Below are 17258 nucleotides of genomic sequence, written 5' to 3'. Positions count from 1 at the left end.
AATCGGCTATTAGCAAAAACTGGGGCTGCTTAACTTATTTTATGTTTGTCAGATTATAGAATTCCTAAAACACTCCAAAACACTGGAGGCCTCTCGTGCATGTTCTTCACTGACATAGCAATAATAAATTATCTGAGTGGGGTATGCCTGCAATAATTTAAGAAGTGATGATTTGTATAAATCAACCAGGATGGTAAATTTGATATTTTCATTATAGACACTGTCAAATCAAATTTTTGAAAACATTTCAAATATAATATTCACACTTTAAATAGAATGTCCTGATAGGTTTTTTTAAACTGAATAGTTTTAAAGGGGGTTTTCGTGCTTCTGTTGGAAAGGGTTAAAGTGTTGCCAAAAAATTGGCTTACGCCTATTCCTTCTCCCCTTTCTCCTTTTACTCTCGCCTGATTACTGCCTGCTCGCTTGCAGTTTCAACCGTGCTGCAGAGTCTGCAGAAAGAGCATGGACCACCAACAAAACAATGCTGGAAAGTTCAGTCTGTACTTTATACCAGTGTTTCTCAACGACGGGTCCATGTACCAGCGCTGGTAACTGATATCTCTGACACAGTTTAGGAAGACAGCAAGCTCGTCCTTGGTATCAAAAAAATTGAGAAACAGTGCTCTATACTAAAAGAAAATGTGTTCATTAATGGTGGAAATACAATGCTTACTCAACTAATGATTGCTGGCCTGCCTATCTTTTATTCTGTGCGGCAAATCCCCCTCTCAGAATAACACCCTTACCCTTCATCCACACTTTCACTCACTTGAAATGAAAGTACAGCAGTCCCTTGCTTTTCTCCAAGGTTATTGTTCTCCGTACCTTACTGTTCACAGCCTTGTTTGGTCGGTGACTCGTAAAATGGTTTAAAAAAACACAAATCCTGTGAGACACCAGTCCTCTATGGCTGCAAAGAATTAGGGGATTTAGGTCACAGCAAGAACCCTGCATGGTATTTGGTTGCCAGAGGGGCTGTTGTTGGAGGAATAGATGGTACCAGGGATAGTGATTCTTGGCTTGGTGTCGAGAGCTGTTGATATAATGGAGAGTGGGAAGTGCTGGTGTGAAATGGAGGATTGATTGGTGCTGGATCTCATATGTGCCAATGAATTTAGTGATGTGCTGTTTCAAGAGGCTATAGAACTGACTTAGCAGCCTAAGGAAGCTGTGCATTTTAGTAGCAAGACAACAGGAGGGCCAAAGAATTGCTGAGATTTGGGGGAGGTGATAGCAAGGGTAACATAAGAACAGGAGGAGAGGAGCAAGTTGCTCCTTTTCCTGCCCTAATTTCCAGTGAGTCTTAATGTGTCCAGGATTTTGTTCCCTTTTTCCCCCTCAGCTGTTGCCAGGCAACCCACCAGATGTCCTCTGATGACCCCCAGGATCATCATGCTGCACTAGTTGAAGTGCTGTTCTGTTCCATTGATACATCTACTGGGTCTTGATGAAGTCTTTCCTTCTCTGAAAGCAATACCAAATTGATAGCTATTTTGCGATACATTGTAAAATTCTAATGCTCTTGTTTTCATTAAATGCTCTAACCTCTTGTTTTCATTAAATTTTTCTGTTATGTTGTCTGGGTGGAAAATTCCTTCTGCTAAATTCCTTGTGGTTATACTGAACCATTCTTTCTTTAACTTTGGCTTTTTCCCTGCCATGACAGGTCTTGCAGACAGGGCCAGCTCCAGGTTTTGGCCGCCCCAAGCACCCAAAACAAAACAAACAAAAACAAGCCGCAATCGCGATCTGTGGCGACAGTTCGGCGGGAGATCCTTCACTCCCAGGCGGAGTGAGGGACCGTCCGCCGTATTGCTGACGAATATCTGGACGTGCCGCCCCTCTCCGGAGCGGCTGCCCCAAGCACCTGCTTGAGAAGCTGGTGCCTGGAGCCGGCCCTGCTTGCAGATTCTGGTCTACTTGTCCAAATTATAAATTGGCCAAATCAGTTGAATACACCCTGCATCAAGAAAGTGGCGATATCTAACATAGGATCAGAGTGTGTTAAGGAGAGGGTTTTCTTTGACAGTTTTAGCCCACGTTTTTAACATTTAACTGAAACCAAGCTCAAAGAAAATTATCTTGCCATGACTATATTCATTTTTTCTATCTTGCAAATGGGTTTTACAGCATGCCCAGAATGAAAATTGGTTTGTGCTATTTTAGATCAGGTAAGGGAGACTGAATTACATGTAAGGGAGCTCTTGGGGAATAAGCTCTGTTGGTTTCAAGGAGCTGCCTACCTTTATTTATCTCAGTTGTGGCAGTACAGCGTAGGAGAGAAATAGTGTCTGAGATAGGGATGACCCAGATACATTATGGGTAAAAATTGCCACTTGGAACTCCTCCTAGCAGTCAATGAGCAAATAAGTGCAATTCCTGAGTCACTGGAGTCATGTGCTCAGGGTGAGGTACTTCTGCCCACTAGTTTCATGACTGGAAGAAAGTGATAACACAATTTAATCTGTCTCTTTCTTAATTTGAAAACTTTTCAAAGTCTGGATCTCATTTTTGTAGGTTGCCTAGCAGAATGAGCACCTGATTGTAACTGGAGCTCTTGGATGATACCATAATCTGAATATTTAATAATTAGCTCTAAGAAATAAAACTGAACAAAAAAATCTGTTTGACAGTAAATTCAGTTAATGTCAAATTGCTTATATGCTAATACATTATCATACAGCTCAGTGAGCAGACCTAACGAGTTATTTATTTCCATAAAAACAAAACAGAACCAACCCAAAATACCGTGGTTAAAAACTCTCACAAACTGATAAAAGCAAGGGAATAATCAATTAAAGCAGTGTTTCTCAGACTTCCCTTCTCTTCAGGAAAACAAAACCAACTGTACCCTGCCATGTGGTGTTAAAGGTTTACACACCTCAGTTTACATCTTGTGTGGCTCTTCACATCCACTTTGGAAAACATTTGCTGTAGGTCTTCATTATATATTTTCTTGCCTTTCCTACATGCTTTGTGCAGTGACACAGATAACAAAGCAGACCTATATATAATCATTGTCATTTGAATTAGCACCTATTGTTTGAGGCTTTGTGTAAACTCAGCAGAAGTCTCTGAAGTTGGTACATTGTTCATATTTTGAAGGTTTTACTCACAACCATGACAGCTAGAGGGTATTTTAAATGAAAATGGTAGCTGCTCAATACTCATAATTGCACTTTAAGATGCTCTTAAAACAGGGCATATGTTCATTTTTCCCCCCCTAAAAGCAAGTGGCTAACTCGTGTGACATTTCACACAGTGTTAGTTTTTATGCCCTTGAATTTTCTGTTTTTTTTTTTTTCCTGTATGCATTTTAATAGGTGTATAAACTTGGGCTCTAGCTGAATTTTTTTACTGGGCAGTCTTATTTTTCATTGTTGACTGATATCTCTTGGAAAAAATGGTCCATTGGCACAAAAATTGGTAGATGGTTGGTGCCGCGGGGGTGTGTGTGTGTGTGTGTGTGTGTGTGTGTGTGTGTGTGTGAGAGCGATGTTAGATTTAGGGTCATTTTTAGCTGTTGCCAACAAACCTGATTATTTGGAAAAGTGCTAGGCACATGCAAGCTTGATTGATTGATATATTGGGGATGGACCAGACACGTACAACCTTCTCAGTTAGGAGCTATGCTCTTGTTAGATTTTATCCAACAGAGAAGGGTTTGTGCACAGCTGCTGACAAATAAAATATTTTACATCAGCCGCTGTACTTCTATCCCCTGCAGGTCTGTGCCCTCTATCTTGTACAACTGACATCCAATCAAGTATTTAAAAAAAAAAGAAAAGAAAAAAAAAAAAAGAAAATCAATACACAAACTTTTCTGTGAAGCAGTTAGGGTGGTTACATGCACACACGTCTGAGCCAAACCCAAAAAAGCAAGACAATGGAGAGAGAAGCCACCTAACAAGACATACTCTCTACTCCTCCACCCATAAGCACACACCTTTACATTTCCCCAATACCACACTCTGTAACCTTAACTGCCGCTCTCTCCTCAAGGAGATGAGCCTTCTTTAACCATTTTTTTTGCACAGACCCCTTTGTTAAATGACTTTGACCTAATACAACTGACTACTGCACTAAAACCTACAAGTGTTAGTGTTGGCGGAGGGAGAGAGAGGGAATATTCCAGTAATAGGGTGTGTGCAGAAGAAAGAAATGGTGGCTGAGTTAAGGTTGTGATGTACGGTCTATGATGTGTAGACATTGTGGTGGTGGCAAGTTGTGTACTGTTGAATGGAAGAGCAGAAGGTGTGTACAACTAGGTGCCACAACTTTTTCCTTTCCTTGCTTTTGTAGATTTGCGTCAGGTGTGTTGTGTGCATAGTGATGCTGACTGCTTCACAATGACATTTCTGGGTGTTGATTTCCTATCCTTTTTTATGCTTAATTGAGGGGGTGCTGGTGTGAGGGAGAGGTCAGGAGCCAGTGGAGGGTTGAAATGTAGCTGCTGATATACCATATTTTATCCATCAGCAGCTGCACATAAGCCCTTGTGTCAGCATCTGTGTACTGCTAGGTTGTGTAAATTTCCATTTCCTTTTGTGGTGTCAGGTAGACAAAAGTGCATAATGTATAAGTGAAAGCTTTACATATGTCAGTCTAGTAGTGACGTGCACAATCTCACATCTAGGGTAAATCTGTTCATTTGTAATGTGACACATAGGTAACTAGCTCATAAATCAAGAGTTTTAAAAACCAATTTTTAACGTAGTAAATAATACGAGATAAAGTATGTAATTTCTACATTAAAAATGTGGAAAGGAGAAAATCGGCAGTTTCGCAAACACTTGAGGATAACTATTTAGTGCAAAACTATTTTAAAAAGTAAGTTTTGGCTCTGAAATGATATCCACGTCTACTGGGATTTTTCTGGTTGGGGTGGGTGGAATAGGTTATGACCTTTTTACAGGAAGCTTGTAGCAGAGTTAGAAGGAATAGCTTTTATCTCTGAGGGATCACCAAAATACTAACAGTACTGTGGGAAACTTTGGAAGGGCAGATTTCAGGATGCTCTACGCAACTTACTGGGTCTGGTTTGCATTTAATGTATTGTCTGGTGGCAAACACAAAGCTTGGTAAGTTAACTTTTTTTTTTTTTTTTTTTTTTGAGACACCTTGTTAAAAGTTGTTCCCATGTAGCAGTTTACCAGCGGAGTATCTCTGGGAATTTCAAAGCATCTCTCTGATCCTGCATTTATCTCAGGAATGCTGTGTCAGAAATCAAAACTCTCCTCATATCTTAAGGATTATCAACTTCCCAGCCATAGCTGGAGAGTATACAGTAACAGCTATGTGAGTGAAACCTTGCTGAAAGGCTGCCAGGTTGCAGGCTTTTGCAAACAACAAGGTGTGTGTGTTCATTCCCATGCCAAAAATCTTCCTCTTATCTTATGTGAAGATCCAATATGGTGATTAGTGGATGCCAGGGTTTTATCTTGATAAAGTTCAAGGCCTGAGCTGACTTTTTCACTAGATCCACAAAGACAGTGAATTAACACAGTCCAATTGCAATATGTCCTGAGACTGTGTTTTTTGTAGACAAGAAAATGTTACTAGTGTCTCAAGAAAAGACGACTGATGGAAAAATAAAAGCAACATTTCTGTTCAGGGTGGAAAAAAAAACAAACAAAAAACAAACGGATGAATTCTCTCTCTTGGCTAGTCTAATAACCTGTTACTTGCCACTTTTACTACCTGACTCTCTCCTGACTCCTGCTACTCTTTGTGGACAAATTCAGTGATCGTGGAAGCAGACATTGAGGTTATAAGAGAAACAGATGCTTAAATCACGGTTCTATAGTGTGGCCCTTAAATCTGAGGCTAAGCTTTAACTCGCAGAATAGATATTTTTATAAGCTTGTTTACTTCTTGGAATGTCGCACATGTAAGCTGCTTAGTTTGGGTCAGTCTGTTTGTGCATTTCCCACTGTCATGTGTGCACTTTTTCAGTTGCTGTATTTTAGATAATGAGTTTTATGGATTTAACATAATTTATGTACAAATAAATACATGTAAATATCTCCTGGTAAGGTTTGAAAAGGTTGGAAAAGGTTTAGCTGTAAGACTAAATCTGCTAGTTGGAAGTGGGGACAAAAGATGATCATAGGAGAGCTCTACCAACAAAGGCTAGGAGTAGTTCCCTAGTTAGGAGCTCATCCCTCTTGCCATTCAACTCCTGGCCTAAGAGTGTAGGTTTTCTACCAGTGTGCTGGCAGTGGCTCCTGTGTCGGGGCTCCATCTTTTGTATCATCCCCAGCTAGTTCTGTCAAACATGTGAAACTCCACTCCATTTAGCATCTGTCCATATGAAGGAGACTTTTGTCTTTTCTCCCTCCTCCAGAGTCTTCTGGATGCTGTGAAAATGCACAGATCCATGGTGATGAGTGCAGGCTGGCTGGAGGATGGGATTGCACTGTTTCTCTCCTTCAGCCTCCAATATTCAGGATAATTTTTTCTTGGGACTAATTCCAGAATTTGTCTCTGATCATAGCATTCCTGAGTAGCAGCATGAAATTGATGTGGCTTTGGTTTTTTATTGCAACTTACAGGATTTCTTATAGAGCTGGACAATGTGATGTAATTATTTACAAACTGAAAACTTAAATTCTGCCATAGAAAAAAATTGATGGATCATGACAGGTTCTCTCTCAGCCCATACTCTTTCCCCTTTCCTCCCGACTGTAGTGTTTTGCCCATCTGATCCCTGATGTGGCTGTGAGCAGCTCTCATTTTTTACCTTTCTTCCAGGGTGTGCAGAGAGAGAGAAAGGGGACTATCTTCTATTGATAACAGAGCCAGTAAGGTGACAATGTGGGTATGTCTACACTGCAGTAAAACACCTGCCCATGTCAGCTGACTTAGGCTTGTGAGGCTCAGGCTGTGGGGCTCTAAAATTGCAGTGTAGACATTTGTGCTCGGGCTGGGGTCTGGGACCTCAGGACCTTCTGTTTCTTTAGGAGAACAAACAAGCTGCTTCATTGGTATTCCTATCCAATGTGAAAAGTGAGACACTAGAAATCAAATCCTAGTAAATTTCCACATGCCAGTGAGAGTTAAAATTAATGTATTGATTTCTAAATTATTAGGAAGCCATCAGGTAGGCTTGATTCACATTTTTTTACTTTGAGTCAAGCCCAAGCAACCTGTGCAACTTACAATACATTTTTAAAATTAAGTGTAAGCGTATCACTTTACTAATAAATAAGCAGGGGAAAAGGTACTTAGAATTTTTTTTATATTTATAGATATTTTGCATCTTATCAAAACAAACAAAAATAAGCATTCTAAAAATTGAGGAATAGATGACTGTTTAAAGAATTTGGCTGAATTGATTATTATTCTGTAAGCCTTTTGTCTCTGATGGAAGCCACTGCTCAGTTTGGTGATCTGTGCTCATTCAGCAGTGAATAATTGTCTGCAACACGAAGCCTTCCTACACTTCAGCATAATTGGGACTAATAACACACTGACCTTCTGGGTAAGATGTATTTATGGCGGCTGGTCTACACCGTATCTGACCTACGTTTATCAATTCTTGTGCTATAAATTCTTGCTTTAAACATTAAAGATTTGGTTTTAAATTAAAGAAGAAAAACACCTGAAGTAGTCGTGTTAATGAGACAATCTACTGAACACCTTTTAATGTTTACAGATGTGTTGAGGCAGAGCTTTGCTCAGAAAATGTGTGAGAATATTTTGTTGTATTTTTCTAATTTATATTAGCTTTCCCATATCTGAAGCAGTTAGTATTATAATTTGCAAATGTTAGGTGATGAAGAAATATAGAATTAAATGAGGTGGCTGAATGATTTAGATATTAAAGGAATAAAATGAATTGATGGGTAATCTTACATGTGATCAAGGTACTCAAGATGATGGTCATCTTTGAACCTAGGACATGAATTTGGTGTGTGAAAATAACCCAAATTTCCTTATAAACATAGTAAAATGTAAAATAGGAACTATGGAGGCTTATAAATATGTTATTTCTGTAAATCCAAGAGTTTCTCCCTTTTAAAAACATAATTCATCAATCAATTAATTTACTAAATGAAAGGAAAACATCTTGTTTTTGTGGTAACCTACTTAAAGACAAAGCAGATGCTCCTCAACTTTTAGTGCACTAGAAGGTGTTTTTGAATATTTGGATATTTTTTAAGATTATTTTGTTTAACATTAGACTAATATGATACATATTCCATAGTTTCTATATAATTTCTATTTTATATAGACATTTATCTTAAAATAATGGGTTTTCTAGTGGTTCATGAATTGGTCTGTCAGTTGGCACTTCTTTAATTCCAAGTATTTTAGTTGTGAAATAACCTTTTTTGAGACCAACACCAGAACCATTTGTGCTAGTTATGGAGCTGTTAAACAAGTAACATATATTTCTTTATTTGAAAGTTGTTATATTTCTACTTAGCTACTGAGGGTGAGAAAATATCAATATCACTTTCTAAGGAACTGTATTAGAATTTATCACAGTATCATAAAGTTTAAACAGAGGACTTTAAGGTACTAGATCTATGATTCAAATGTACTCTTGTGCATCCCAGCTAATAGAAAGCAAACAAATCTATTTATAATAAACATGCCTTGGTAACATGCCTTCAAGAGGCCCTTGAGTTGAACCTCTAAAAAATAAATCCTGTGGCTATAATCTTATTTGATTACTTTCTTTAAACTGTGCATAAAAATTAAGGGAAAGATGCAGAGTATAAATGGATTATATAAAAAATACATTAAATACCAGATTAAAATAAATGGGTAATATGACAAACGTTAGTTGCAAAAGGAAGATGTTAAGGCACTTAAAGATTACAGTTCATTCTTTTTGAGTTCTCATCTAAACTCCAGATTCTGGAGACCATGGCAATTGCAGGTAACCGAGAAGAGAGCAAGTTCAAAGATTTACTACATAAAACTTTTGGGCCCATCCCAGATCATCTCAGAGGCTAATGCCTGGCTGATATTTTCTCTGGGTGCCAGAACTTCACTCACTCCTTTATGTGCTGGGTACAGTTTACACTGAAATTACAGCGGGTCAGGGAAAATGTTTTCCCCTTGGATTCCATCTCTCATGATGCTCTACAGTCATCCCTCTTGCTACTATGGTGCATTGTGGAAGTCCCTGATTGCGGTGCATCATGGTAGATATAATCTTGCTGGAGAATCGGATTTATAGAGGAGAATGGGGACACTCAAAATACGACTTCCATGAGACACCAACATGCTTCTAAATTGAATTGTTTTGCTTTAACTGAAACATTTTCCTGTTTCAGATATTTGGGGTTTATTTTGACAAAAATTCAAAAATTTCTGTGGAAAGCAGATAGGTCTTATGAAAAACAATTTATTGAAATAACTTTTATGGAAAATTTTTGAACAACCCTAACTGAGAGGCAGTTTTTCTAACATCCTCCAGGATGGATATATATAAATCCTCTTACTGAACTGCAACATAGGCTCTTCTGTACACTCAACTTTGGGATGTTTAATGACTCTGCTTCTTACCACTCGAATTCAAGTAGATCACTTACGGTGCTGAGCCATTATCCCATGGTTAGTTAAAACTTAATTTTCTTTTCTGTTTTCAGTTGCAAGTTTCCATTCTAATAAGGAATAATGAGATCGTAATTCAAAAAAGCCTGTGAAGATACCTAATGGTAATTGTGTGTGTTAGTCAGATTTGTGGTGCAGTTACTCATTGTTTCCTTTGCTATCTGCTGAGCTCTGAGAATGTGTAAGAAAACATTAGGGATGATGTGTGTATATCCCACTATCTTCATATACCTCGTGAATGTGAATAACAACTGTTATAGTTGTCCTAATACTCTCTACAGATGATTTTAGTGGCCAGAGGGCCCATTTTGATCATCTGCTTTGAACTGCTGTATATTACAACGCAGGGAAAAAAGGGATGCCAGATTGCTTTAGCTGAAGCTGCACCTCTCCTCAAATGGCAGTGCAAGCTCTGGAAACTTGGTGTAACTAATCCCTTGATAAGTTCAGCTACACTTAGCACAGTAGTAGCAGTGTTAGTATCAGGATACGAAGAACTATGGTGTAACATTGTGTTAGACACAACACAGAAAATGGCAGCTTGTATTTCTGATTGGTCATGCCTGGTTTTGCCCCAGTGCTTACTGCCAGTTCTAGGTTGGGAGAATTGAGGTTGTAGGGTGAGGTTTTGGAGAAATCTTCACATTTCCCCCCTTGGTTTTCAGAGGTTTAAGTATAGGTGGATTTGATGGAAGGGTATTTATCACTGTTGGTCAACCTTAACTTGGCATGATCATAGTTTTGTACAGTGAATAGTGTCCAATTCTGGTGCTGACACTCATATCAGCACTAGGGTTGCCAACTTTCTAATTGCTAACAACTGACCCCCACTGCCTTGCCCTTGCCCTGCCCCTACCCTGCCTCTTCCCCGAAGCTCTGCCCCCCATTCGCTCCTCTTCCACCCTCCCCGTACTGCTCACTGCCCTCCCTCATCTTCGTAGCTGGATCTTCTCCACCTCCCTGCCCCGCCCGCTGGGCTTCCTCTGCTCTGGAGCTGTAGCTTGACATGGAGCCTGCCTGCCTGCCCAAGAGATGCAGGTAGGAGGCAGCCCTTCTCTTCCTGCCCACAGTAACTAAGACTTTTGATGTCTGGTCAGTACATTTGACCGGACACAGTCAGGTCCCTTTTTCGACTGGACTTTATGATCAAAAACTGGGCACCTGGCAACCCTAATGAGCACATTTCTTATAGACAATTATTACAGAAGGTTTATGAAGTCTTCCAAAATTCCTTCGATCTCAAAACTTAGTGGATAGGTTCTTAAGCTAGAGAAGGAAATTCTAAAATTAAAAGATTCTGATCAACCATTTATGTGTAATACTTTCAGAGAATCCAGGGCTTTCCCTACCTGACAGATTTAGAAGCCACAGTGGCTTCATAATTGCTAGGGTCCTATCAGTGTAATTTTCATAGCCCTCTTAAAGGTTACTCCTGGGGGAATTCTGTGCCACTGTGCAATGCAGAATTGTGTAGAAATTAATGTTGTGCACACAGAATTTCCTTTTTTCCCCCCCCCCACAGAAAAGGCTGCAGAGATGTTGGCTGTCACTAGGGGCTGCTGGACCCGGCAGAGTCCAGCTTGCAAATAGAAGACAAGGCCTGGGGGAGGGAAGGGATCTTAGTGTTCCTGGCAGCTACAGTCCCCCACACGCCCTGAAGGAAGAAGGTGGTGGCATGCGGGAAACTCTGTGGAAACCCAGGACCCAGTATCAGGCTGTTTATCACTCCGGATCCCTGGTCTCAGTCGGAGGGGGGATAGGGGATGTGAGTGTCTCAGCTGGGGGGGATGTGGCTGGGCTCTGGAGGGGTAGAGTGTGAGAATGTTTGGGCCGGGAGGGAGAGGGGGCCTGCAACTGGCCTCTGAAGGGTAGCAGGTGTGAGTGTCTGGGCTAGGGGAGCATGGCTGGGCTCTGGTGGGGAGGGGGTGTGGGTATCTGGCTCCCTGGGTGCGCTCGGGCGGGGGAAGGGGCAGAGAAACAGGAACTGGGTTGTCGTGGGGGTTTCTTTAACTCTACTACTGTGGGAATTTTTGTGTCTCTGTATTATTACAGACATACTTGCTGACAGGTATTTTGAAATGAGTTACCAAAATCATTGAAACTGCTGTGATTATATAGTGTTTTGACAAATTTGCAGAATTTTATGGAATTTTAAAATATTGTGCACAGAATTTTTTATTTTTTGGCACAGAATTCCCCCAGGAGTAAAAGGTGGAGGGCCTCTTGTTTTGATGATTCCTGAGAACTGACTGATATAGAAAAATCCTGAAAACATAAATGAAAAAAGAAAATGTAGCACATGTTTTGTTCTTAAGTTAATTTTGGTACCTTCCAGTATTAAAATAATTGCATTGATGTAGGAGAGAGAGCTATTCAACAACAAGCTATTATGCATACACAATAACAACCTTGTCAAAAGTTTTAGTGGTTCCAGAATTTTATCACCAAACTATTTTCCTGCATTTATATTAGGATCCATTCCAGTTTTCTTGTAATGCATTTTGTGTTTGTTGGTAGGAGCTTGATAAAATGCTACTGTAACTCTTTTGGGGGTAAGGAAACAAATGTCTCCATGTTTTACATTAAGGTCTGATACAGACTATGTGAATACATCTGCATTCATGAAATGTTGATCTCTGGACCCTAGTTAAATGTTTTTATTGAGTATTTTGACAATAAAACAATTTAAATCCAGCAAGGAAATACACATCAAATTTACTAGTGTGGGTCAGATGCTGGAGGCCCATGCTAATGTTAATAGTATGCCCATGTTACTAAAACCCAGTAAATATATATTCTCCCCCCCCCCACCTCCTTCCTGTTTTTTGAACTTGTCCTAAAGAAGAGCAATTAATAGTGTCTTGGTATTGCATGTCTAGAGGGAGATCATCTGTTTTATGCTCTGTAATGTAAGGCACGAGGAAATGCAAGGCCCCATTGTATATTAATGGCAATGTATGTGTAATTTAGCAGACAGTGTATATATTTATATAAACTATTTTTCTAATACAATGTACATATTTGCTGGAAACCAACATGTACATATGATAGAAATTCATGGCTCAAGCACAATGTCTTGGCTTGGGGCTCAGGTGGTTGTTATGTCTGTTTTTTAGTATATAGTTAACATTAGCAGTCAACCTTATAATGATGTGACACATACTATCCCCAAGTATAGTGGCTGCCTACTCCTAGCAATAGGAAGGTTGATTTAATCAGTGTAACAGCCTAGTTTATGTGACGTTCATTGGAGTGAAGGAGAGAGACAACTGTGATCCATTTTCCCCTTCTAATTAAAATTATTTTTCAAGTATTTAACAAAAACCTCTTGTTTCCATGGCTGAATTTGGTTCAAGTTTCTAAGTAACTTTATTTAGAAACTGAATTCTTTAAAGTTATTAAGGGAATAATTTCAGTGTGTAGTTATAGTACTGTCAACATAAGATGTGATTAAATAAATTGAATGTTGAAGACTTTCAACTTACAGTTAACACCAGGTAATTAAAAGTAAGCGCTGCTGTGGGAGTGCATTATATATCAGCTGCACTCTTTACCTCATTAGTTGGGTTTTTGCATGTCTATGGAGCTAACTTGCAATTAAAAATGCCTTAAACGTATGCTTAACAAGGTCTTTTAGGTATTTGGAATAAAGTATTACAATTTAATTGAAATTGGTATATCATAAATAGATAAATCTACATGCCTAACTTGACATTTTACATGTTTTCTTCTTCTTTTATGTTTATTGTTGAATGTAATGCCTGAAATTTAGCTTATGTAAAGACTGGTGACACTGTCTTCAGGTCTAAGAATCTTCTGATTTGTTTTAATAAGTATATCTTTAAATTCAGATATCTCCATAGATTTATTTCCATATAAGATGCATTTGAAATGTAATGAAGACATTAATGTTTGTACTATATATTAGCATTTCAGGATGGGTTTAGTTATTTTTATACTATAGATTTCTCCATTGAGAAGTCTTCCAGTATTGTAAAACAGAATTAAAGGACACTATCACATCTAGACAGTTTTCAAGGTGGATATTGTCAGATCTCAGTATCTTTCATTTTGAGTACTGTATACTGACATCCCAGCCCCTTTCTACCTTTGTGTTCAGCTATGTTAGATCATTAAAGCATGGTGTTGCTCTTAAAGCAGTACTCAATATGAGTAATACCAAAGGCAAAAACTGTTTTTACTGGAACTGGGATAGATCTCAAAGTAACCCACCCTAGTAGTTGTATATATCCATACAGTTTTAGCTGACCATGTTTCTAGGAGATTGAAATGAACGTTAAAGCCTTGCTATAAACAATTGGAAGGAAGAGAGGGAGAACATGGATAAAGTGTCAGTGCGTATCTTTAGATAGGCTGGCAAAAGAGGTGACTAAAGAGAATGTGGAAGGAAGTGTTGAACTTGATAGCTAACATGGTTTGCAGAAAACAGAATTCTGTATGTATTGTATTTCTTGCCTTTCAAAGAAGGACCACTGTATGTAAACACTTTTTTTTTTTTTTTTTTTTTTTTTTGAGAATGATTTACTAACTTTATGTATTTCTCCATGTAGGAGTGTCGTCGTAGCTCCAAAGAAATCAACAATTTCCCCTTCTACAGCTACCATGAGTGTACCCACAAATGCTGTCAGCGTGGTTTCTTCATTAGATTCAGCGCAGGCCCCAGACCTGACAGGAGAATCTCCTGGTGAGTAAGGGTGAATGGAAGACAGCTTAATAGGAAAAAAAAAACAGAAAAATATAATAAAGTGGAATCATCTGTATTGAGATTCCCTATCAAGGGGGGGAGATGCTTTCAAAATTTTAACCATCAAAACATTGCGGAATATTAACAATTACTGATTTTTATTTTCGGTTGGAAAACTTATCTGAATCTATATTAGAAAAAAGCTTTTTTGTAGTTGCTTTTTTCCCCTAACTGGGTGTATGATTTAATATAGAACTTTTTATACCAGATCAGACCGAGGAAACTCTGAGGCCCTGGATCCTGCAAGCTGTTCTGCATATGTCTGCTGATGCACACATGCGACAGCTTGCAGGGTGGGGAGCATGTGCTTGATATCCTATCTCTAACTATGGCCAGTACCAGATACTTCAGAAAAAGGTAAAATACTTGTATGTTAAATCTGGCCAATCATGCAGTGGTGTTACTTGGGTTTCTGACCATGAGAATTCCTTTCTGACCCTCACCAGTGATCAGCTTACACCTTAAAGCACAAGGTTTGACTACTCATATGATTCTTAGCTTGCATGCCATAGCTGGAAATGCTTATAAAGCTAACCTCCTTTTAAACAAAAGAATCCTGCTAAAGTATTTTTATTGACCACCAGTAATGTTGATTTGGGTAAGCTTACTATGTATAGTAATTTCTTTTGTTCTAAGTTTCCTGCTGTTATTTTCATTTTGTTCATTTTTGTCTCATTATAGGACAGAGCAAATATAAGAATTTGGTTGCTTTTAACAATACTTCCCATAATTCCAAAAAAAGATGAGAATATTATTAATAAGCAGAAGTAATACAATAGGAAGTAATTGTAATTAGCATAGGGATATGTTGCAGTTCTTCTACTAATAGGTAATGTTTTTTCTTGAGGGTACTTTTATTTTTAAAAGCCTTCCTCCATTTAAGTATGATCTTGAAACTTGAATATTGCAATGTAGAATATTTATGCTAACAGAAAGTAGGTCTGAATATGTTCCCTACAAAGGCAACAAAGTTTTTTATCCTGACATATTTGCAGTCATGAAATCTGAGTAATTGCTGTGGTACTTTTCACTGAGGACAGACTTAGTATAGGTTGTTCTTAAACACACTGTCATGTGGTACTTTGAGTCCTGAGGCTCTCCTTTCTTTCTGTACAACAGGTCTAACGCTCCGATATAATGCGTAAGGCCTGCTCTTTCTGGTCAGCCATTAGTCCCAAGGCTGTGTGTGTTCTCACAAGTATCTGTGCCCAGCAAAACCACCACATTGCATGCTAAAGCTTTGAACTGAATTGAAGCTCTATGTCAGGGAAGCTTCCATCCATGCCTGTTAACCTGGCATTTCTTTGTACTAGTTGTTGCTAATGATGTATCAGAAACAAGAAGACCTAGAAACAAGTACAGTCCCCTTCCCAGGTGCCCTAGTGGGCACATTTATTGTCATCTTTGTTCTCTCCAGCTCTCTGCAAAAGTACTTGTGGGAGTCGTGCAGATTTAATTGCAACTGTGCTACATGAAAGGAAATGCTTTTGTGATCCAATACTTTCTTACTGCTTGATACAGAAAGGAAAATTGAGTTCATCACTCAAATTTGCAGGAGGTAGTAGTCTACTAGTCTAGGAGGCAGGTCTAGACTAGGAAAATAGGCTGTGTTTTAAAAACATGTCACAGTTCAAGAGGGAGCCTAGGGTTGACCAGGAGCAAGTAGCATATTTTTGAAGGCTTTACACTCTGTATATAATAAAAGCACATTAGGTAAAATCTGTTAGCCAATGTGGTAAATCACACCCTATTTTCCTCATTTCGATAGGGCCTAGATTGAGAAATTGCTGCAATGATTTAAATCACTTTGACTAGGAGCACATCAATGGAATTTAGCTTGCAGGTTCTCTAAATGGTATATACTTTTTTTTTTTGTAGAAATGATTTTGGAATATGTTGAATGCTGCTGTACTGTAAAATGTATAAGAAATCCAGACAACAAACAATAATGATGTAACCGTGTACCAGTATAACCTCCAGAACGTCTGGAAGTGTTGGCAAAAACTGAGACTTCTAATCTAAATCGATATGCATAAAAAGAAACAAAGTAGGATTAAAAACCCAGACTTGTTTGGACTGGCAATCTAATTCATTAAAAGGAAAAACTTAAGGGATACATGAAATCATGCCTAAAACCGATTAAAACATGACTATTGATTGGAAATTATTTTTAATAAAAATAAAGATTAAATGGGAACACTAGTTCCCACTGATATAAAATATTTAAAGTCTAAGTAATTTGTGTTAGTGTTGATTATGTAAATTGCCTACACTTCAATTTTAAATACTCTTGTATGAGGGCTTTAACCTTGTGGTATGAGAGAAAAAAAGTGGCCAAAAATGAGTAATAGTTATATCTACTATTATTAAAAAAAAAAGACTGAAATAAAAAAATTGTGATATGACCTCAGAAGACAAACATCAATTTGCTTATCTCCACATAATTTTTTAGACCCCATTTATCGTAGAAGAGAGTTAGTAGCTGAGAAAAAGGGTTTGGCCTTACATTAATTTCAGACCGTTTACCTGGCTATTAAGAAAAAAGCACATTAAATCCATTAAAAAAAACCCTCAACTTTCAGACTAGATGTCTATTTAGTGAACATAAATTGCAGTGTTACCACATTTTACATTATGGCTATATATAGTATTTTAATTTCTTCATGTCATTTTATTTAAAAATAACCTCTAACAAATAATTGCTCTTGCCTGATTAACTAGGCTTTTCTAAGAAAACAGATTGAGCAACAGACACATTCACCTAGGATAGTCACAATCTTAATATCTTGTCGAGTATCAGAGGGGTAGCCGTGTTAGTCTGAATCTGTAAAAAGCAACAGAGGGTCCTGTGGCACCTTTGAGACTAACAGAAGTACTTCTGTTAGTCTCAAAGGTGCCACAGGACCCTCTGTTGCTTTTT

At 38.4% G+C, this 17258-nt stretch overlaps 1 protein-coding gene across 1 annotated transcript in view; it reads left to right on the top strand.

Moving 5' to 3' along the window:
- LRBA (LPS responsive beige-like anchor protein) overlaps positions 1–17258 on the top strand; it is a 567906-nt gene that overhangs the window by 125985 nt on the left and 424663 nt on the right. The window contains exon 31 of the mRNA XM_034771513.1: positions 14145–14278. Within this exon, the coding sequence (XP_034627404.1) occupies positions 14145–14278 (134 nt within the window). The remainder of the gene's footprint in view (positions 1–14144; positions 14279–17258) is intronic.

Source organism: Trachemys scripta, chromosome 5, assembly GCF_013100865.1.
Source record: "Trachemys scripta elegans isolate TJP31775 chromosome 5, CAS_Tse_1.0, whole genome shotgun sequence".
NCBI classification, from domain to species: domain Eukaryota; kingdom Metazoa; phylum Chordata; order Testudines; family Emydidae; genus Trachemys; species Trachemys scripta.
Note: the sequence above shows the minus strand (reverse complement) of the source record. Positions and strands in the feature narration are given on the sequence as shown.